The sequence below is a fragment of the Oryctolagus cuniculus genome, chromosome 6 (genome assembly GCF_051225735.1).
Source record: "Oryctolagus cuniculus isolate XC-2025 breed Fujian yellow rabbit chromosome 6, ASM5122573v1, whole genome shotgun sequence".
Taxonomy (NCBI): Eukaryota; Metazoa; Chordata; class Mammalia; order Lagomorpha; family Leporidae; genus Oryctolagus; species Oryctolagus cuniculus.
Window position 1 is genome coordinate 50392847 of NC_142872.1, and position 24777 is coordinate 50417623.

Genomic DNA, 24777 nt, shown 5'->3' on the forward strand with positions numbered 1-24777 from the left:
GCTTCTGAGATATTTATTTTCATCCAATAACATTTAAAGAATTTATCAATCAGGTCATGCAACTTATATACAAACCTCCTCGCTGTTTAGTACATTTAAGTGATTTCTCCTTGCACTTGGAATAAAATGCAAGGCTCTCCACATATGTTTCCTAATATAACCTTTACATCATGAACTTTGGTCCCCATGCCTCTTTCTAGATTCCAAGCATTCTAAAAGCTTAAAACTACCCTTTCTCAGAGCCACTTAAATATCAGCAGTCAAAAAGTTACAGTATTAGCTTCACCTTAAATATCAACTCCTCAAAGAGGTCTTCCCTGAGCATTCCATCTAACTAGCTTCTCACCATCCTTACCAGTTTTTGACAAATACCAAAATTTTTAATTATACTTTGCTTTGTTCACATGAATTATAGTGTGTCTGTCTCAATAAAATATAAGGCACAATAAGGAAGGAATTAAATCCATTATCTTCCTCGATGTATATTCAATGAGTGTCACTGTAACTAATACATAGTAGACAGGCAAAAAATATTTGTGAACAGAGAGACTTAATATCAGTTATTCCTTGTTTTCCATTACTGAGGGTGTTCATTAGAAGTTTCAAAACAAGTTTACTCTCAGTAGTGACTCAGTTCCCCACCTTGAAGATGCAATCCCATGACCCATGTTTTGTGTCTCTCTTCAGGTATCACCACTGTCCTGACAATGACAACCCTCAGCACCATTGCCCGGAAATCACTCCCCAAGGTGTCCTATGTCACAGCCATGGATCTCTTTGTGTCTGTTTGCTTCATCTTTGTCTTCTCTGCTTTGGTGGAGTATGGCACCCTGCACTATTTTGTCAGCAATCGGAAACCAAGCAAGGACAAAGACAAAAAGAAGAAAAATCCTGTATGTATGAGTTCCCATTGGGACTGTTGATATTTTATGCAGAGACTACTTGGTTTTGATTTGGTTTGGTTTGGTTAGCCTATGTGCAGGGTAAGGCTCAATGTTTTGAGCTACAACATGAACATAGAATGTATTTGGCTAGATCACAAGGTCCCATTTATACTCATTAGTTACTGCAGAGATCCGTGATTCTCTAAGTCAGATGCTTAATGCAAATATAATGACTTGCTTTCTTAATTTTGTGGTGATTAATAACGTTGCTGAGAAGCACATCCATTTTCTAGTTGGTATTCTAGTCTTCCTTGATTTTCATCTTCCTGCCTCCTCACTATCATATATTTAATTTACCAATGCTTTAAAATAAAACTTTCATCCAAGACATTGTACTAGGAAGCCACAAGGTTCTTGAAGTTTCAATGATTAATGCACTTTCGTAAAAACTATTGTGTGTGTGTGCGTGTGTGTGTGTGTGTTTGCGTTACCACTAGAGGACTTTTATTGATTTTGTACTTGAATGCATTTGATTTTTTTTTTAACTTTTATTTAATGAATATAAATTTCCAAAGTACGACGAATGCATCTGATTTTTAAAATAAACAGTTTACCTATTGTTCAGGCAAGTTGCTTAGACTTCCTGTGTCTTTGTTTCCTCATATATGAGCATTTTTAAAAAACATGTCTTACGGGACTACAGTGAGAAACAAACGTGGTAATGCCGAAAAAGATTAAAAATTATATTTCTTAATACTGTACACATTAAAGTTCTTACCATTTGTAGTTGGTGATGATGTTTGATGTTGATGATTTATAATTACCAAGCTGGACTGCTTTCAAATGCATATACGATTTAGAAACAATTAAGATGATTTCTGCTTGCCACTACACTTTGATAAGGGAGAAGGAGGCATAAATACAGCTAAAAATTGTCTTAACTCTTGAGTGTGAATGAGAGCACACAGCTACCTATTTATCCACCTGAACACACTTTGTGACCAATAGAAACCCCCATGAATGGTAAGATCCATTTCCTTCCTAGAAAGGGGCAATGAGAATTCCTTTACTCTCCTGAATTTATAGCCTTTCATGGTTTTCTACTTTAAGGGTCATGAGGGCCATCACAGTGACCAACTATCCAAATATGGATTTGAGGGGCTAAAGTTATAAGGAGGGAATGTAGCTCCTTCTAGGTTGTATTCCGATGCATCTCTAGGAACCTTGTGAAATTCTACAAACGGCATGTGGCATGTGCTAATTTGAATGTAAGGCTTGATAACAGGTAAAGAAGAAAGTATCATTATTCTTGATGATTAATGAAAAAGAAATGCTTAGCTCTAATTTCATAAATATTTATTATGCTTTATGCAGTCCTTCCCTACCATGTCTGTCAAGTCTCTCTCTGCTTTTTCATTTTCTCTATCCTTGCTTTATTTTCCTTGTGGCGGTGTTTTTCATTTGCTACCCTCCTTTACATTCCATTTCATTCTTCCCCAGGAACATGATTCTAAAGACACTCGCATTATTACCTGACAGCTATAAGAAGGGTGTGAAAACTAGCTTTCCAATGAGTTCTGAAGAGTCTTTAGAAATAGCCCTTTGACCCTTTCAGCTATGTATCTACTGAGCACATTTTGTTAGAGAGATAGATTCCTTAAAGGACATAGAAAGGGGATTAAAGAAACTGAAAAAAAAATTTACTTGACAACTTCACTTCCTCTTTTAAGCCAATTCATTGATTTAACAATTCTAGTAAGAGCCTGAATTGCATATGGGAAGCTAAAATTTTATTTTTCTTCTGCTATTTTGGCCTTGATAGGTGCCAAGACTCACCTATTAAGGTCTCCTTGATAATCAGAAAATAAAAATCAAACTAAATCTATATAGGGGAACTAGGCAATAGAAAGCTTCCTCATAATTTAAGAACACTGACTTTTGAAGTAAGATATTTGTAGATTTATTTATTAAAAGTTTCAATAGTAATCCTAGAATTCCATTTTCTAACTTTAGGTATATGCTTTATCCCAAACTTCAAACTCTCCTTCTGTGTTTATAATTTCAGTTCACTTTACTTACTATGTTTTCGAAATGTATTTTTAATTTATCTTATTTTGTCTCTCTTTTTCTTTTCTTTTTTTCTTCTTTTTATTAAAAAAAAAATGCGATTCTCTTTTCTGTCTACAAACCCAAAGCTTCTTCGGATGTTTTCCTTCAAGGTATAAAGTTTTTGGAATGGAACTTCACTGCATGCAACTGCTGAATTTAACTATTAACGCTTACATGGTGTTTTATTTTTTGTTGTTGTTATGAATAGATATTTAAATATTCTACTAGAGATAACACATTCAAAGTGAAGAAAGTGATCAATTTTTAGAGTTCATTCAGCAACTATACACCATTTGTTTTAGTTCTTTTAAAGTTTATTTGATAAGCAGAGTAGCAAAAGGAGAAAGAGAGGGAGAGGGAGTGAAAGGAGAGGGAGGGAGGGAGGGAGGGAGAGAGAGAGAGAGAGAGAGAAGGAGGGAGAGACAGAGATGGAGAGAGATCTTTCACCCACTGGTTTACTCCTCAAATGTCCGCAACAGCTAAGTTGGGGTGAGGAAAAAGCAAAGAACAGGGAACTCCTTCTGGGCCTCTGATGTGGGTGGTAGTGACAAGTACTTGAGCTTTCACTTGCTACCTCCAAAGAAGGAAGCTGGATCAGAAATGAAAGTGAAACTCCATCCCAGACATTTCAGTATGGGATTCAGGTGTCTTAAGTATCAGCATCTTAACCCACTAGGCTACAATGCCTATTCCCCACATAATTTTGTATTAAATAAAAACCCTATGACATGTTATATGCTGATAGGGTATCTTTGCACATGAACATTTAAAACACCCTTTCTTCTCAGATAAAATGGGATTCAATTTCACTGGCTACACCTAGCATTTTAGACATTTCAAAACTAAAATTTAACTATTTACATCCGAATTCAAAATAGGATAGTTTTTTTTTTAACTGAATACTTATTATTTGTTTGAACTCTACATGTTGGATGGTAAGAACACTACCATCTTCACTGGGCCTGTTGGCTCTATCATGCAATATTGTAATGAGATTTCTACTCACTTTGATAGCTAATTCAGAGATACTAGGTTTTGTGTATATATTATCCCAAAACTAATTCATTCAAGCTATTACTAAATAAACCCTGTAGTTTTATAGCAATTTTATAATTCATTTGATAGCAAAGATTAGATTATCATGCAGGCAAATTTACCACTTTCTTCTCAAATGCGAAAAAAGCTTTTTAAGGAAGTAACATTAATTTCTGAATTTTCATTCACATGTAGGTCAACACTGCTGACATTCTTAAAACTTCCGGATGGTGAATAATAGATGTAGTATGATATTCTCTTAAAGCATAAGACATACTTTTGTGATATAAAATCAGGAAACTTTTATATTTATGAATATCTTAGAATTTTCTAGTAACAGCATTTGATACATTTGCTCAGTGTAATGGGATTTCCTCTTTGCCTCTGAGTAAGCATGACAAAATTTGATTTCAAACTTGATGCATTTTTATTTTTCTATCCACTCACATGTAGGACCATTAAATGCCTTCATGTAACCAACTTCACATCTAATAATTAATAGAATAAGATTCCATGTAGTTTGATTTAAGTATTTAAACTTTGAGTTCTTTTGGTGTTCAATCTTACTGCTATAGCTACTAGCTTGATGGTATTATTTTCAGTTGCACTGCTTAAGCTCAAAATTTGAAATCTGCAATTGTGCTTTCTCAGTTCAATTTTACCATTGTAGATAACAATATCATAGCAATATCCTGAGAACCCATTTTCAGATTCATCATTACATTGATGACATTGTGGAGAAATATTTTAGGATTTCTCAAGTGGAATTAATTTTGGGCCCTCTCCTTCCCTACCCTTGTCTCAGGCCCCTACCATTGATATCCGCCCAAGATCAGCAACCATTCAAATGAACAATGCCACACACCTTCAGGAGAGAGATGAGGAATATGGGTATGAGTGTCTGGACGGCAAGGACTGTGCCAGTTTTTTCTGCTGTTTTGAAGACTGCCGAACAGGAGCTTGGAGACATGGGAGGATACATATCCGAATTGCCAAAATGGACTCATATGCCCGAATCTTCTTCCCCACTGCTTTCTGCTTGTTCAATCTGGTTTATTGGGTCTCCTACCTTTACCTGTGAAGAGATATGCATTTTATTGATATGGGTATTATTCAGGAAATCTCATGGAGAAAAGTTTTTCTTTCTAAGTCCACTTAAATAATCCCCTATATTATTGATAATGATCTGAATTTGTTTCCATGTCCTAACCTGGTAAATTGTATATTGTCATATTGTATGTGCCCAACTCTCCTTTGGTTAGTGTAATTTTAACTTTAATGTTTCCTGTGTTTCAAACCTGCAAGGCAAAGTAAAATTAGAGCAAGAATATTGGAGCCAAACACGATATTTTTTAGCTACAGCAATGGAAATAGTGAAAGCCCTGACTATTTAGAATGGTGATATCTTTACATAATTCATAACACAATTAAATACAAAAGGTCAAAAACTGTACCCTGTGTTCACCTAGGGTCATATTGGTAAATTTGATCACAATAGAATATCTTCTACATTTAAGAAGAATCATAATTCCCTTTAAAGTAAAAAGACTAGACTAGATATCTATTATACCTTTATCCCAAGACAAAAATTTTCCTTCACATCACATGTACAATGATGTAAATATTCAGTAACATAGAATGCTTCAAGTTTAATGCATGCATCTCTTAGAGCCAAAATAAATGGACTGGAGTTATATCATAAAGTATTGTCTTTTATTTTGTGTCTTTGGGCTATAAAAGAATCATGAATATAATGATAAGGATTTGGGTTGGAATTAGAGGGAGGAATTTCATTGCCTTCCCCCTCATGCATGAAGATTCAAATAGTTTATTGTTTTGGTTTGTATGACATATTACACTTTAAGTAAAATACAGACTCAATAATCTATTTGCCAACACTAAATATGCCCAATTTCATATCTAGAGTTAAAGTAATTGAATGTGCTTGCTGCTATTTTTTCTCCCTTTTAGGATAATAGGTCATTACAGAACTTATTCTCCATCTCAAAATCTGCTTTTTGTGATTGTGAGTGCCTTGTGGGCAGAATCCTTGTCATTTCCTCTTTGGGTCCTCAGCACTTTGCATAGTGCCTGGTACATAGTTGGTGCTCAATAAATATGGTTTTAAGTCAACTGCCCCATATGCTTCTGATGAACTCTCTGAGCTGAACTGGAACCAGTGATTCATCATTTCATATGCTCATATTTGATCTTATAAAAATTTACAGTAAGACCCAAAGAATTTTGGCAATTTATGTTCATTCTCAGAAAATTATTTTAGGGCAAGTCCATGCTCCTTTTAGAGCAGTATTTGTGTCCTATATTTGTGTATAAAAATGACTACTAAAGTATATTTAGATTTTATTTATTATTTTTCCAGGTTTACACTAAGTCAGCCCTGACCCATCCACAACTTCATTTGTGAATGCACAGAAAGCATAAGTAAGATTCATACCTAACTCGTGTTCAGAATGTAATAGTGTATGCTCTTTGAATTCAACAATGTGCTGAAGGTTAAATTAAAAACTGAATGAACACATGAATGACTTATATGGAGGTCAAGCCCATTAGATTATATTGTATTAAATGAAGTGACTGCATCAGATTTCAACCATGATGAGTTGAACCCCATCTTCATGTACACATCCTGAATCTTTATTTTTCTAAAATAGTGCCCTTTGCCAGTTATTTTTCTTTATGGTAATCATTTCTCTAAGTTAGAATTCAATCATAGCAATTATAAATATATAGGTAATTGAAAAAGTAGAAAAGAAGAGAACTACATAGATAATCAAAAAAGAGTAAAAAAAGAAGAGAGTGGTTTTGTTAATATAAAAACATGTAAAGTCATTATCAAGTCATCTGGATGAATCTTGAAACATACTTAGCTGCCAATTTTATAAAACTTTCATAATCAGTGCTCTAGTATATAACCTCAAACAAATGTAAATAGACTATTTTCTTGTTTTGAATTGTCAAGATATTAAATGTTGATTCTTTGGGAGAGTTGTTGGCAAATTTCAATGGTGAGAAAATGTTATTACTGTCAACAGGAAATGTGTTCTGTAATGGAGACACTAAAAGCTAGCTTTGCAATGTGTGCATAGCATTGGCAATATGAATATATATTATATATGATCTAATTCTTAATTATCAACTGCTCCCTGTCTATGTATTTGAAAACCTTTTCACAAAGGGAATTGCCTCACATGTGGACTTTTACAATAAAAATGCTGCATTCTCATCTATGATGGCATCAAAGTGGTCTGGTTGGATGGTTTATCTTAAATATTGTGACCCTTCTTTCCTGTCTCATCCCTAAGAATTCCATTTCAGTGGCCTTTATTTGTGAGCTACATGACTCTGTTTAACACAGTGATAAACTTCACTTCCAAAGAATTAAGAAACGCACCTAGGGTGCTGAGTGGAGAAGGAAGGCAATAATGTTTTGAAGTAAGTATAGCTAAAATCTTCTCTATCCAGGGGCCGTGGCTCACTTGGTTAATCCTTTGCCTACGGCGCCGGCATCCAATATGGGCGCCGGGTTCTAATTCCGATTGCTCCTCTTCCAGTTCAGTTCTCTGCTGTGACCCGGGAGGGCAGTGGAGGATGGCCCAAGTGCTTGGGCCCTGCACCCACATGGGAGATCAGGAGGAAGCACCTGGCTCCTAGCCTCAGATCAGAGCAGCTGTAGCGGCCATTTGGGGGGTGAACCAACAGAAGGAAGACCTTTCTCTCTCTCTGTCTATAACTCTACCTGGCAAATAAAGAAACAAAAACAAAAACCTTCTCTATCTCAAGACTTTCCATGTGGGTAAGAATATGGACCCTGGTGTCACATGGAGTCGGAACCCCTACATTGCTGTTTACCAATTTTTTGCCAATTATCAATTCAGTCATTAGAATCCTCCGTTTTACCAGGTGTAACTAAGTACTCTCATGCACCCTATGCAATGTCCAAAGCTATCTCCCTGATGTTCGATGTCTTCCATGAACTGCTGTTATTCTTTAGCCACCTTTTTCAAGTAGTAATAGCGATGCTATAAAATAATGTTTCATTTTTGAGGAATATTTACGTTGAAAATCATTTAAACTAACAGTTGGAAATTCATGTATCTTGTTAAAAATTATATATTAGATTAAGACCAAAGAATCCTTTTTTTAACATGCTCAACTATATTAAAAATATAGTAAACTATATTAAAAATATAGGGAGTTGATTACCCCTACTCTGCAGACAGTGCCATTTTTTTCTTGAAGTCCTTTGAAATGATCCAAATAATAAACTAATGATATCTTCCACAACACAGCTGATATAACCTTTCTCTGACTTTCACTGTCATGGCCTCTCACGGCTTCCTGCATTCAGTTTAAACATCTATTTCTCACCTTCCAGATGTAGAAAATACAGTTTTCACTTGGGTCAGTTCTGCTGTCTAACTCATTGCTCCTCTTTGGAATGGAGTGCATATTCATTGAATAGTCTTCATCCCTTTTTTTGTCTCCATACTTCTCTGACTAGTAGCAACAATTTTTGTCTGTGATGAAGGTCAAATTAAATTAACCAAATGATGTGGTCTTTAGGGATTATGTCAAAAATTGCTATCTCTATGCTTTGTCACTATGCATTTTTGTCAAGTGTGTCAGGGAGCGGGGATGACCTAGACCAATAGCTCAGCTGTATTTTCCAATGCTCAGTGAATTGCCAGAGGTCACACATCCAGCTAACAGTAGACTTGAGAGAGTTATCAGAACACTGCTCTTTTCATTATTCCTTGTAGTATTTCAGAATTTGAAAATGGTTTTTAGAAATCTTTATCTTTCTGTTAATGCTTTCTATCTCTCAGATTTGAAGATTTTGCTTTCTTTGATATTGCCTCACTGATTCTCATAATTGCAATGAGGCAAGATTTAGAGACCTAGTAATAGAGAAAAGTAGATGGATTTCGCATTTCTTTTATTGTTGTCTTTTATTGCTATGATATGTTTAATATACATCAAATAGTTTCTGGAAAAATATTAAAAGATGACTTAATTTTGGTGAATTTTTTTTTAAATCCATGCATAGCTTTTTTCATAATTTGCATTTTCCCTGATAATTGTGAAACCCTTGCTATGCATGGATTTCACATGTTTTTCCACCAAAATAAAGATGCCTTGACTATTTTCTGATGTTTAGACTCTACTAGACTATCTTATCTCCAAACAGCTATCTTGGCTTTTTTGTTCTACTTCCTCTTTAAGTCTTCTCCAAAATAGGTACCACATTCCCAGAATGTCTTTCTCTGCTCAATGAACTCAACAGTCTATAATTAAAGATTCGACCTTGTTCATGAAGTCTTTCCAGTTTTACTAAAGTACAATAAGTTACTTTTTTTAGCTCATTCAGAAGTGGTTTTTGACTGGTCTAACCCTAATGTTTAATTCAGCTAATTGTTTAACAATGACCCAATACTGTTAGTAAACAAATTTTAAATGAACACTGCTGTGACACAATATGATACAAATGATATTTTATCCATTTTCATCTTAAATAAGGTTGTTTATTTTTTGTCTATCTCTTTGCTATATAAATTTGCCTCATACTTTTTCCTGTTACTTATATGTTTATAAGTCTGTAATTAAGTTCTCATCAGAGAAGATCTGATTAAGCATCTATAAGTTTAATTTAATATAAAGCTTTTGTTTAATACATGCCATGGATCTGACATAGGGAACTCTAAGTACAGGAAGAGATAAATTGCAGGCAATCTCCTTTTCAAAATGCCCATGATATGATAGAGGCAGATGCAAATACACATAACTATAACGGAATTGCACTCAAACAGCTACAGTTAGGAGAAACCATTATTCTAACTGGATGAAAGCAAAAAGAGTTTTCTCTGTAATACAAAGACTTCTTACTCTATGTAAAGAACTCCCATCTCTGATGTAGGTGTTTCTTTCTGATTACTAATGAAAAATCTGTAAGAGAATTTGAAAAATATGAAAAAATACAAAAAAATCCAGTTAATCCATTCACAGGTGTTGACCTCTAAAAATATCATTATCTTTTTCTCTTTCTTTTCTCCTTCCATATATTTTAAAATATATATATGTCATATATATATATATATATATATATAAGATAGCTAGATAGAGGCATTGGTATGGCCCTGATTATAGCTTGATTTTTTGAGATAATGATGTATGTGTGTATAAAAGTACATGTAACATAAACACTTTCTGGCATTCTGTTATATATCTGTACCATTATTGTTTAACCAGTTCCTTATTTCTGAAATTTGCATTATTTGCTTTATTTCTTATATATATATATATATATATATACTTATGTTTCTTATATAAATAACACAAGTTTATTTGCCATGCACAATTTCCATAGAATAAATCACTAAAAATAAGCTTTGCTGAGTAAAATGAAAAAAAATCTTTAACAATTATAGTCCTGGGAGAAACTAGATGATATATTCCAAAAGGTCAATGAAAAAAAAAAAAACCTGGTGACGGAGTTGCCTACAAAGGCATGGTAAGGCAAGGATTGTGTAGTATCATGGATCTAATAGCAGTGGAAAGTCATTACTACTTGAAGTAATTTTCCATTGCCACTGTATCAAACAATCATTAACTTTGCAACTTAGAACAATGTAAATCCTTTATTACACTTGAAGGTTGGAAAGTTGGCTGGCTAAAGACCTGATGTTGGCTGGACTGCATTTCTTTTGGATGCTTTGCCACTTTTTCCATGTTCTAGAGGTCTCCTGCATTTTCTGACTAGTGGTCATCTTACAACTTCAAAGCCAGCAATTACATTACTCAAATGTCTTGCCTTCATCTTATCTCTGGCTCTGTCTTTCTGCCTTCCATGTGGAAGTACTCTTTTGATTACTTTGAACCCACTCAGACAATCCAGGATAACCTTCTTTTCTCCAGATTCTTAATCATTCCCACAGAGTCCCTTTTACAATGTAAGGTATCTTATTCACTCTCTGCAAAGATTAGAATATGCACATCTCTGTTCTACAGGACCTAGAAAGAGCTGTAGAACAGAAGCTATCCAAAAGGAGCTGTGGTCATAGATAAATGCAACTACAACCAAACAATGGTCAATCAGGGAGAAAGTGAAGGAATTAAGCACCCAGAATTCTCTCTTCTCCTACCTAAAGCATACTAGTTGGTTAAAGCAAATGAAAAATAGAAGACCAGACCAGCAAATTCAGATAGTGTGAAGACAGAGATCATCCTCACTGGGCAAACTGTGTATGAAGAATGATAGAGAACAATTTAGAGAGATCAATGGAAATTGCCTAGGAAACCTCTCCAAAAATTAGAACATATAATGCAAGAGTTTTATTTGTACCATGTCACCATAAATTTTTGAAGTTACAAAAAAATTTAGGGTTTTTCAATTGTACTCTTATTCTATGAAAAAAAAAGGAATACTTAAAAGGTATTTCATTAAAATATTAAAGAATTATCTCTTTTATGCTGGTAATCTGTTCAACATGAACAACTTTCCAAATGGCTTTATAATGGTCAAGTAAATGCCTTTATAAAACTACATTCTGAGAGTTAATGTGGGTTAATAGACAAATCCCCTTGGTGAGTCCTAAGGTAAGGGTGCCAAGTCAGTCAGTGATTTGCAGGCCGAAACAGCCTTGAGCTGTTTTAACAGAGTAGGTCTTCTGAACCAATATTTCTCATCTGTTATGCACAGCTTAAAAAAGAGTCAGGGCTTCTGAGTCACCGGGAGCCCAAGGGTACAATTCTATGCTGAGTTCAAGGCTAAACATAGCAAAGCCAGAGTCCTATTTCTGTAAACACAATGACCAAATGGACAATTAAAGACTAATTGGCACAATTTAACCTAAAGTCACTATGACTGAACCATTTCAAAAACAGACCAGCTTGATGTGTATTTTCCATTAATATTTTCAGACCTTTGTTAACTATGGGAAATTGAAATTTGTGAAAGGTGACACCACAGATAAGGTGGAACTACTATAAAATATGCATCGTGCATACTTATGTATTTACAAACTATATGACCAATGCAGCCTTTCTTATAAAGCTACAAGCTCCTTAGAAGTGGGAGTGTTGTTTTCAATTTGATCTCAATACTCAACAGATGGTTATCAAACTAAAATTTGTAAAACTGATGCCACTGGCCCTCACAATCCCTTCCCCAGAAAAGTTACTAACTTAATAAACAAAATAAAAAAATAGTCTTTAAATGTGAATGTAAGACTATCATCCAAGACAGTATTTACTGAAAACTACAATGAAATTTCAGAAAACTTAACAATTTTGTTATTCACTAATTTTCCATCAATGGCAAGAAATAGACTCAATTATTTTAGAGGGAAATAGGAAAATATTTCCCTCAGTGAGATTTTCCCATGCACATTATGTTCAACAAGGAACAAGATTAAAAATAGTTTCCCTTTTGACAAATTAACAATTATTTTTAATTGCCTTAATAAACTTTATTCTTCTTTATCAAAAATCAATTTTGGAGATGTTTTGTTTTTATGCACAGTACCTAATCAAAAGTAGGAAAACGAAGAAGTGATTATTTTCTGGTTATTTTGTATAACTTCTAGGATTACAAGGTTTATTTTGTGCACTTCATACTTCAGATAAAATGCAGGAATAGGTCATTGTTGTGTTTTCAGATGAGCAAGAGTAAGACCAAAGCCAGGAACTAGATAGAGCTGAAGCTTGACAGCACAATGGGGAAGGATGGAAGTGTTTATACTCATCTGATCATTAATTAATTATTGATAGGAATCATTTAACTAGAATCCCAAGCTAATAATTTCATCCTTTTTGTATTTGATTTTTTTGTTGTTGTTGTTTAAAATCACATGAACCCCTTTATAAAAACTAGAAATAATTCAAGAACCTATATTTATGTTTGTGTATTTAATGCAACATATTTCACAGCTTCCCAAATGATGTTTTTTCTCATAAAGTTTAATCATACTACATCATTTACTGCTGATATTCAATAAACTTTAGTAATAATGACATTGATCTTAAATTATATATTAAGAAATACATGTCTCTATCCTTTAGTACACATTTTTTCAATACATCTAACATCATGGACATTAATATTTTAGCTCTTTGCCATATACTATGATTATTCCTTCTCCCTCCTAAAAATTATTTTTGTTAGGGAGCTGTATTATTACATAATTCATTTAAAAAAATTTTTTAAAAGAAGTCCTTGAAGGAGGAAAATACATGATAGTCAAGATACAAAAATATGCTACCCATAATGTGAATAAGTGATGCGTTGGATTGCATTAACTTTAAGAACTTGTTTTCTTCAAAACATACACGTAAGAAAGCAAAACAAAAAGGAGCTAGGAGCTATGTGCAATACATATATGACAAAGGACTCATTCAAATTGTACAAAGAATTCCTACCATTCAAGAAGAAAAAGATAAACCAAGTTTAAAAATAGATAAACAGTGAACAGTTTCCTTAAAAATGAAGACACCCAAATAATTGATTCAGTTATCATCAGATTAAAAATTAAAAGGACAATGCCACAGAGCTGGCATTGTGGTACAGCAGGTTAATCCACTACTTACAACACTGGAATCCCATATCAGAGCATCAGTTTAAATCTCAGCTGCTCTGCTTCAGATTCAGCTCCCTGCTGATGCTCTTGAAAAGGCAGCAGCAGATCATCTAAGCACTTGGGCCCTGTCACACATGTCGGGGACCTGGATGGAGTGCACGTTCCTGACTTTGGCCTGGCTCAGCCGTCTGGAGCATGAACCAATGAAAGCTTCATTTTATGTAACTCTTTCTCTCTCTCTCTCTTCCCTTCTCTCTCTCTCACTCTGCCTTTCAAATAGATAAAATAAATTTGTAAAAAATTACAATGCCATGTCACAAAAGAACCACTGAAATTGGTTTATGAAAAAGACAAAAAAATTGAAATGCTTATAAGAACATGGAACAACAGACGCAATGCTTATGGCAACAAAAATGCACAATATTTGGAAAACCATTAGAAAAATCTGCTAAAATAAACTATGTATACCCAGTAATCTAGTAATTTTTATTCTAAAAGAATAAAATGCTCATCAAAAAATGGTTGTGAGAATACTTATCAGAGCACTATTTTTAATAAACCAAATCTTGAAAGCATTCAAATACCTATTAACTCCATAACAGATAAAAAAAAGTCTATACTACAGAATCTATAGTAGCCAGATAATATATGAGTGAAATGAATGAATTATCAATTAATATTGTCGAGTAAAATATCAAGCTCAAAATGATCATCTGTTATGCAATAAACTAAATATTTGTATCCTAAAATCTTTAGGTTGAAGCTCTAATAGCAGTATGATGGTATTTGGATGTGATCTTTGGGAAATGACTGTTATGAGCACTACAGATCAGTACCAAGAAGAGACTAGGAAGCTAGTCAGCTTTCTTTCCACATTGAAAGAACACAACAAGAAATTTAGTCTGTTACACAGAAGAGAACCCTCACCAGAACCTAATTATTCTGGCAGCCGGATCTCAGGCTTCTAGAATTGTGAAATACATGTCTCTTGTTTATAAGTCACTCAGTCTCTGGTATTTTTTTTAATAGCATCCTTATCTAAGACAGCAAAATTCCATTTATATAAAATTATATAAAATTTTAGAAAGAATCAAAACTATACTATGCAGTAGCGTAGCAGGCTAAGCCTCTGCCTGCGGTGCTGACATCCCATATGGGCACCGGTTTGTGTTCTGGCTGCTCCTCTTCTGATACAGCTCTTTGTTTATGGCCTGGGAAGGCGGTAGAAGATGGCCCAAATGCTCAGGACCCTGAACCCACGTGGGAGACCTGTGAACAACTCTTGACTTCTTGCTTCGGATGGACCCAGCTCTGGCTGATGCAGTGATTTGGGAGCTAACCAGTGGAGGGAAGACTTTTCTCTCTGTCTCTCCCTCTCTCTGTCTGTAACTATACCTGTCAAATAAATAAATAAAATCCTTAAAAAAATGAATTGAGAATTATGTTTGCTGGGGGACAGATGTGGAGAGAAAAGGGGATTACTGACCACGAGAGAGAATTATGGAATATTGGTAAAAACATTTAAGATATGAATTCTGAATATGTGAATGGGTCATTCTGTGAAAATTACCTGATTGCTATGCTCTACCATATATGTATATAAGTGAAAACTTCAAAAATACAATTTTATCCCAGGTCTTTTTTGTAACTGGCCAGCATTGTGATCTCAAGGAAAAAAACTATGGCAGATGCCACATTTTCTGATAAGGGACTTAGATCACATTGACTCAAAATTTATTTTTTTAAAAAAATCTTATATTCCATAACCTGTGTATGGAGTTTCACATAAAAAAGAAAATAAAGAAAATGAAAGCAGTTTGTAAAGTATCAGCAGACTCATTGTTATGTTCATTTATAATTATACTAGTTCACTTTACAAAATACATTTCATAAGTCCTCCTCAGGTTTTAACAATGGAACTGAAGATGAAGAAATTCAAATGTGATTTTAGAAGCTGGAAAATATTCAGTAAATATTATGAAAACAACCCAAATATTGTAAAAAACATTTCTACATGTGTATCTGTAAGTATATAGTGGCTTTCATTTATTTCTTTGAGGGAATCATTAGCTCTGACCAAATGAGACAATAACGCTACTTATCTTCACGTGTATTGTATACATTGGTTAACTGAGAAGCAGGACAATAGAAATTGATTGCCTCTGGGACAGACTCCTTGAATTCACTGTTTTATCCATTCATAATCTCAGTTTTGTAATCCTGTCTCCCCTGACCAGAATCACACAGCTCTTGTGCCTAGATCTTAGCTTCTTTCAAGACTTCTTCCCACGGAGAGCTCTCCAGAGAGAATCATCAAGCCTTCTGACACCTATCTGAACATGAGCTTAAGTCATTCAGGCACAAAGTAAATTATAACCTAGCCATGAGTTCCCTGAAGTAAATTTTGAGTGCATCATCTGATCATCTGCTATATTTGTTACTTAGGAAAATATCAGCACAAGCCCAGTTAAGTGTCTCTGCCTATGTTAACAATGTTCCACTCTGAGAACAGGATGCTTTAAGGGCAGGAGTTCTGCCACTGGTATAAATCAGTGAGGTCCAAGATGGCAGCCAAGGTGACCTCAAGCTGATCTCAGGCCTCATTATAATCCCATTTTGATGTTAAAAATCACTCTCAAAGCTGTGAGAGTTGACAAACATCAAGACATACAGCAAAAATAACTAAAAGGACAGAAAGGCCAAAAATGGTGCCTCCTCAATTCCAGGAAGTATTATGCCTTTTTCCTCCCTTTGAAAATCTATGATTTATTAGCATTTTCCTCTTCCTATTTCTGTTGTCCTATATCTACAATTCCACTCCTCAGCTCCAGCAGGCTGAAAAGTTAATTTGTGACCTAGGCTCTCCCTTCTCCATTCTTTGGCCACTGAATAAAGCTTGTTCTGTTGATGCTTAGCTTTGGTTTTGTTACTGGCTTGGATACACCAAATGGACAAAGGACTCAATTTTAGGGTCCTTTGTCCCTAAAAAAAGGGGGAAACATTTTAAATCAGAAAATCAGACAGAAAACTTCCAAATAAGGTAGGAAGATAAGATGGTAGATGGACAGAAACACAAATAGAAGAAAAATGCCAATTAAAGATATGTTCAAGGGCCGGCACATGGCTCAGTAGGTTAATTCTCTGCTTGTGGAGCCAGCATCCCATATTGGCACTGATTCTAGTACCAGCTGCTCCTTTTCCAATTCAGCTCCTTGCTATGGGCTGGGAAGACAGCAGAAGATGGTCCAAGTGCTTGGGCCCCTGCACCCTCATGGGACACCAGGAAGAGGCACCTGACTCCTGGCTTTGGATCGGCATGGCTCCAGCCATTGCAGCCATTTGGGGAGTGAACCAACGGAACAAAGACCTTTCTCTCTGTCTCTCTCTTTCATTGTCTATAACTCTACCTCTCAAATAAATAAATTAAAAAAATCTTTAAAAAAAGGTTATGTTCCTTTAAGCATTAGAGTTTATTAGCAATTGTATGAAGAACCCCTCTGAGTTTTCTAAAATTTCCAGTAGCACTCATAAACTAATGTTCTAATCAGAAATGTGATATGCTATTAAATTAGAAATTGCTATGTTAAAAATCTGGATTTTTAAAAAATATATTAAACTCATATGTGGTCAGTTTAGGATAGAATTTTCTTAGAGAACAAGAAATTCTACTTTAAAAATCCCCACCAGCAAAATTCTACATACACAATTCACCAAAAAAACACACCTTTTTAAAAATGTCAAATGTTCTAACAACCAGAACTTCAATGCATTCACTCTCCACTGTTTTGAAATACGTTTCCTTTGTCCTTTCCTGCAAGCCCTTCCTGTTTCAGATGGCATTTCAGGGAGTTATTTGAAGACGCAGCCCCTCCCACACCCACACCTCCACTTTTAGTTCATTTTCTTTTTGAAAAGTACAGAAAGTGCTCTTGGGAAGTTATAGAGTGATAGCTCTGGAGACTGGAGTTGTCTTTACATTTCCACCATTAGTGGAGCTCAAGTAGTAACAGTCAATCGATGCTCCCCCATCCCACAGTGTGATTTTAAACATTTCTGAAGTGACAGGGCTCCAAACTGGGTCATGGTGGCCCTCCTCCAATTAGTCACAGTTTCTCTGCTGGGAGGTTGATGAGAGAACATTGCAACATTCATCTTCCCCAATGTGGACTTGTTAAGAATGATTAAATAGTTTGCTTTGCTCTACACAGTGCCCACACAGAGATAATAATGTGATGTATTTTAAGAGGGCACTGTAGAAGGTACATATTGATTTTTTAAATATGAACATATTAAATGATAATATATATACTAAAATTATAATTTAATATATATAGTAGAATCTCATGGCTTATAATAACCTTGACAATTAACTACTTTACTTAGTGAGATCTTCCTTCTATTATTCAGATTTTAAAAATATCTAAGTAGTTACTAAGCAGAGAAATGATGACTCATGATAGAAACTGGCTTCTTTGTTTAAAAATACTTATTTAACAAACAGCTTTGAGCATCTATGAGGTAACAGACACTATGAACAATTAAGGCTAGAATCATAAACAAAATTACAGCAGATGCTGCACTGTCCATATCTACCTCCCATATATGGAGTACACTATCTCAACCTTCAACTCTCAGCTCCTGCATTTCTTTGCTTGAGGCCCATGGAAACACTGGGGCCCTTGGAAACACTGGAATTCATTTTGGTGTCTACACAACAGGTTAAAAGTGTCAGGATATTAATATCCCTCAATTCACCTGCTCTCCCCTTAGCTGTCATCAACCAGTAACTGATGGGAGTTGGTGTGAGGGTGATTATTATGGCTTGACTAGAACTGGGAGGTTATGAAGCATACAACAAATGCAGTGCTAAAACTGTAAATTGATCAAACAGTTGATCAAACAAGGATGTGTTCATTGTTTCTTAGGTTGGGGTAACTCTGAACCAAAGAATTTCACACTGGCTTTCAGAGAAACTCAATATATTAAGTTCCAGGTGTGCAGAGTGGTAATGTAGTTTATAAACTCTTATAAGCTCTTTATTGATGAGTTTTACTTTCCATTCTCTCTTCCTTACACTACCATCATTATTTCCTGATATCACCTTCAAAAATTATTTGCATTTGAATCCTCCCTTTAGACTCACAGCACCTACCCTTGAATAGATATAAAGGACAGTTTTAGCATCAGGCAAAAAAAAAAAATGGATAATTAAGATGCAGCGAAATAAATTCAGTGATCAGAGTAATGAGGATGTGCTCTCGGAGAAAACTTTTCGTGGGAGAGAAAAGGCAACAAGATGAAGTTAAAATTAAGCTGAATCATGAAGGATGACAGGCATTTGACCTACTGAGTGAAAAAAGATAGATAAAATTGTTAGACAGGAGAAAAGAATCTTTTTAAAAGTTAGAACCAAAACAAAGCAGAGCCTATTCAAGAATTAAAAATAGCATCTCATGGTTGTACTTCAGAATGGAATGAGTAGTTTGGATATAGAGACCTAGGGATTTGAGCAGATTCTAGATCATTAACGACCTTGCATGTTCTGTTAAGGAGTTTGGATTTTATCCTAAAGGCAGTGGGATGGCACTGACAGGCTGTAAGTAAGCAAGGAAGTGACATGATCATATTTGACTTCAGAAAATCATTCACACTATATTGTGAAAAATGGATTGGAGGGGCCATGACCTAAACAGGGATATTAGTTAGGAAGCCACTATAGTGATTCAAGGAAGTTAATACTGTAGTCAACAGTGGGAGTACAGAGAATGTGCTATATATTTAAGGTAGAAAGCAATAAGACTTGTGATTCATTACATCTGTGAGAGAAGTCTATTTTCTGGGTGAGCAAATGAGTGAAGAATTGGAAAATAATTACAATAATGAATCACATGAAAAATTTCTGTTTAGGACTTGCCAGGATTTGAGTTTTTATGGAGAAGGCTTTCCTTAGTCATTATTAGAAATAATGTGAAAAATGTTTAACAGCACTGGATCAAGTGCTGTTAATCAAACACATCTAGATTCAAGTTACATGTACTAATCTATTTAATATCTCGAAAGTTCAGTTTACTTATCTTTAAATAGAGATAATATTTAAACCTACCTTACCTATCTTACTAGGGTGAGATAATTCGTGAAATAGTCATGAAATAGGATGATCAGAACTACAAATCTCAAGTATTATGATACTTACGTCTAATAGCAATATTATAATCAGGCTGTGAAATTTAGTGTGTACATGGATATTTAGAGTAGAGATAAGGAGAAAGATTTAGGTTAGAAATATAGTCTAAATATTTAGAATATTAAAAAGTACAGAACGATCAGGGACTACACAGGATCAGGAGGTAAAGTAACAATGAGGAAGATAAAAGGCAATTTCAACAAGGAGTCTCAGAAGAACACAAGTCAGAGAGGTGTGGTGTCACAGCTTGGCCTCCACCACTTCCAAAATAGGACGCAGTGTAAGGGGAGGTTGATGAACAGATCAGATTCTGCACAGCAGTCAACAACTTCTAGGACTGAGATACTGCCATTGAATTTAGCAGCAAGAAATCAGTGGTGATTTTATCCACAACACTTTCAGCTGAGTAGAAGTGGCAGAAGCCAGATTGCAGTTGTCTAAAATGCAAATGAAAGGTGAACAAATCAAGACACCATTTTTTTGAAGACAACTCTATTAAGACTCAATTGTGAAAGGAAGGAGAGAGAAAAGAGAACATCTCCAGCCAGTCTAACAGAGGTGACAGGAAATTTTCATCTTTTAAAGATGGAAGATAATTTACTGTCCTAAATATGGCTGGGAAAGAATAAACAGAAGAAAAAGTTGAAGATAAAATAAATTGTTTCAGCAATGATCCAGACCCTTATGATAGCAAATGTGACATGAGCCAGTATATAGGTGAGGAAATCACATTTAATATTTTAACTAAAGGAGAGAAAAAAAAGTACAGATACAATGAGACACGCTGGTAGTTTGTCAAGAAGACTATTAAAAAAACTGGTGAATCATAAGATCTAGATGGGGGAGTAAAGAATGATGTTATAGTAAAGAGTCAACAGAATCAATCAAAATTACAGATCCCCAGGCACCAACCCAAAACCTCCGAAATAATTCTTACGAAATGGAAGGAGAATCCATGAAAGAGCATTCAGTTGTGTGACCTAGTTGGCATTAACTATTAGGTTAGAGAAAGAAATAGAATGATAGATTGGAAAGACTAAATGAGATAGATCTAGATTATAGTAAGGTCTATAAACCAGTATCAAGTAAAGAGCAAAAGACATCAGAATTAAGAAGTTCAAAGGACTCAGACTATGTTCCTGGATAACTAATTAACAAAAACAATGCAAAAGCTGGAAACAATATATTCTATGAGTTGGGGTAAGGAGGAGCCCATCATTTGCAGCTTAATTCTCCAGCAAATGATGGTAGCATTAAGAAGATATATAAATGTCACCAAGGAGTACAGGCAAATTGTGACATAATAAAAGTCATGCACCCGTTAAATATTTACTTTATATTAAAAATATATACCTGTATATGCATATATGTGTAATATGTATATAATTCTACCCTTATATGTAATATGTTATTTATGTAATATGTATACAATTCCACTTATTAATGTTATATGTTGTATATGTAATGCATATATAATTTTCATTTTCATTTTTCATTAGGTTTTTGAAGTTCTCTCACATATAAAACTGTATAGGTTTTTTAAAGATTTTATTTATTTATTTGAGAGGTAGAGCTATAGACAGTGAGAGGAAGAGACAGAGAGAAAAGACTTCGTTCCATTGGTTCACTCCCCAGATGGCTGCAATGGCTGGAGCAGTGCTGATCTGAAGCCAGGAGGCAGGAGCTAGGAGCTTCTTCCCATCTCCCACGAGGGTGCAGGGGCCCAAGGACTTGGGACATCTTCTACTGCCTTCCCAGGCCAGAGCAGAGAGCTGGATTAGAAGAGAAGCAGCCGGGACTAGAACTGGTGCCTACATGGGATGCTAGCACCACACGCAGAGGATTAACCTACTGTGCCATAGGACCAGCCCCACTATATTAGTTTTATAAAGAGTAATTGAATAGCACAGTTTTCCAAAATTTAGGATAATTCTGATCTCACAAACTAAATGTTTGGTAAACATAACAAAAGAAAATAGTAATTTCTCCCTTTTTAAAAAAAGATTTACTTACTTATTTTAAAGGCAGAGTTAGAGAGAGAGAGGTTGAGGGGAGAGATTGGAGGCAGAGAGATATCCTTTTTTTTATAATTTGACAGATAGAGTTAGACAGTGAGAGGAAGAGATAGAGAGAAAGGTCTTCCTTCTGTTGGTTCACCCCCCAAATGGCCACCATGGCCAGAGCTACCCCAGTCTGAAGCCAGGAGCCAGTTGCTTCCTCCTGGTCTCCCATGTGGGTGCAGGGACCAAGCACTTGGGCCATCCTCCACCACCTTTCCAGGCCACAGCAGAGAGCTGGACTGGAAGAGGAGCAACCGGGACTAGTACCTGGCACCCATATGGGATGCTGGCACCCCAGGCGGAGGATTAACCAAGTGAGCCATGGCGCCGGCCCAGAGAGAGAGATCTTTCATCCATTGGTTTATTACCCAATAAATGGCCAGGCTGCAACAGCCAGGGCTAAGCCAGCTGAAACCAGGAACCAGGAGCTTTTGCTAGGTCCCCCAATTCATGCAGGAGTCCAAGCACTTGGACCATTTTTTGTAGCTTTCCCAGGAGCATTAGCAGGGAGCTGGATTGGAAGTGGGATGGAAAGCAGCAATCATATGGGATGCAAGCACTGCAGTTAGTTGGAGGCTTAACCCACCATGCCACAACAAAGGCCCCAAAAGTAATATTTTAAGTGACAGTTTTAATGCACTTAGTTTCTACTACAATTTGTTTTTCTTTAAATTTCCTGTATATGTCGCTCCTCTGCTCTCGGAGGAGCAGCACCAGACCGGACGCTGTTATTCCCTTTCAGTCGGTTTTTTCTACAGTAAAGCAAGCACAAGTAAAGAGAAGAAAGAAAGAACGAGATAACGAACTTCCCAGCAAGCTCTCCAACCAACTCTCCAACCAACCCCCACCATGCCATCTCTCTCCCCCTTTATAGTCCTCTCCCACCAATCCGTGCTCTGCTGTCCACGTGCTGAGCACGCCGTTCTCTTCCAATCAGAGGTAGGATCAGCTCTTGCAGCTTCTTAGTCAAAATGATGAAGCAGCTGTGTACAATTTGTTTACTCCCTCTCAGTGCCATGCTGTGGGAGGTGGGCCCTGCCTCCCACATGTATATTTTCCAGATGAAGAAATGCAGGCCAAAAATTTTAAGTAACATGACAAAAATTACAAAGTTAATCACTGGCAAATTATGGTATAAACCACAATTATAAAATGTCCTTTGCCAAAGTATGTTGTTGATTTATATTCAATCTCTAATATAGAATCTTCTCTGGTTATGATAAGGAGCTTGTGTTGTAGTTCAATTTGTCATAGACATAGAAAACCTAAACAGACCAATAACAAAGACAGAGACTGAATCAGTAATAAAGACCCAGCTGACAAAGAAAAGCTCTGGACCAGATTACTTTACTGCTGAATTCTACTAGACATTTAAAGACCTCATTCCAATTCTTCTCAGGCTATTCAAAACAACTGAAAGGGAGGGAATTCTCCCAAACTCCATCTATGAAGCCAGCATCACCTTAATTTCTAAACCAGAAGAGACACAATAGAGAAAAAGAACTATAGACCAATATCCTTCAAGAACATAGGAGCAAAAAACCTCAACAAAATACTAGTTAATAAAATCCAACAACACATAAGAAAGATCATTCAGCCAGGACAAGTGTATCCATCCCTCATATGCAAGGATATTTTAACATCCCCAAATCAATAAATGTAACACATTTTAACAAACTGAAGAAATAGCAAACTGAAGAATAAAAATCATACGATTATTTCAAAAGATGAAGAGAAAGTACTTGCTAAAACACAAGATCCTTTCATGATGAAAACTTTAAGCAAACTGGGTACAGAAGGAACATTCCTCAACACAATCAAGGCAATTTATAACGAATCCATAAAAAGCACATTATTGAATAGGGAAAAATTGGAATCACTCCAATCACTAAGATCCAGAACAGACAAGGATGCCCACTTTCAACATTGGTATTCAATATACCCTGGAAGTTTTAGAAAGTACCATTAAAAAAGGAAAAAAAATCAAAGGGATACAAATTGGAAAGGAGGAAGTCAAACTATCCCTATTTGCAGGTGACATGTTTCTATATATAGGGGATCCAAAAGACTCCACTGAGAGACTACTGGAACTCAAAGAAGAGTTTGGTAAAGTGACAGAATATAAAATCAACACACAAAAACAGTAGCATTTGTACACACAGAAAATGCCATGGTCGAGAAAGAACTTTTAAGATTAATCCCATTCACAATAGCTACAACAACAACAACAAAAAAAAAACAGCTAAATACATTGGAATAAAGTTAACCAAGGATGTCAAAAATCTCAATGATGAAAATAACAAAATATTAAAGAAATTAATAGAAAAGACACAAAAAGTGGAAAAATCTTTCATGTTCATGAATTGGAAGAATCAACAGCATCCAAATGTCCATACTACCAAAAGCAATTTACAGATTTAATGTGATCCCAATCAAAATATCAAGGACATTCTTCTTAGATCTAGAAAAAAATGATGCTAAAATTCATATGGAAGCACAAGAGATCCCAAATAGCTAAAAAAATCATATAGAAGATTTGTGAGAGCAGAGGAGGGAGGGAGGTAGGGTAGGGTTCTACCTAAATCTGTATATCTGAAATGCATGAAATTTGTATACTATAAATACAATTAAAAAAAATTGTGACAGTTAGTTGACTAGAGGTGTGTGGAGTTCGTTACTATACGTAATGAAATAATATTAATCAGCATCTAAGTGACAGATTTCCTGTCTTATTAACCTAAGCACCAAGAGGAGCTTATTCTGGGAAAGTTAAATTGTTTCTACATTGTATTAATTTTCCCAGGGCTGCTACAAAAGAAATTTATTCTTTCACAGTTCAGGAGACCAGAAGTCCAAAATTAAGGTGGTAGAAAGTCCTACACTTTCCCCAAACACTCCAGGATACAATCCTT

At 35.4% G+C, this 24777-nt stretch overlaps 1 protein-coding gene across 2 annotated transcripts in view; it reads left to right on the forward strand.

The window, feature by feature from the left end:
- The window catches only part of GABRG2 (gamma-aminobutyric acid type A receptor subunit gamma2), a 103935-nt gene extending 96659 nt beyond the window's left edge, over window positions 1–7276 (forward strand). The window contains exons 8-10 of one of the 2 annotated variants that reach the window (XM_008255357.5): window positions 688–893; window positions 3080–3103; window positions 4834–7276. In XM_008255357.5, the coding sequence (XP_008253579.2) occupies window positions 688–893; window positions 3080–3103; window positions 4834–5109 (506 nt within the window). In that variant the 3' untranslated portion in view covers window positions 5110–7276. The remainder of the gene's footprint in view (window positions 1–687; window positions 894–3079; window positions 3104–4833) is intronic. The other variant, XM_051843580.3, reaches the window with a different exon arrangement.
- The last annotated feature ends 17501 nt before the right edge of the window (window positions 7277–24777 follow it).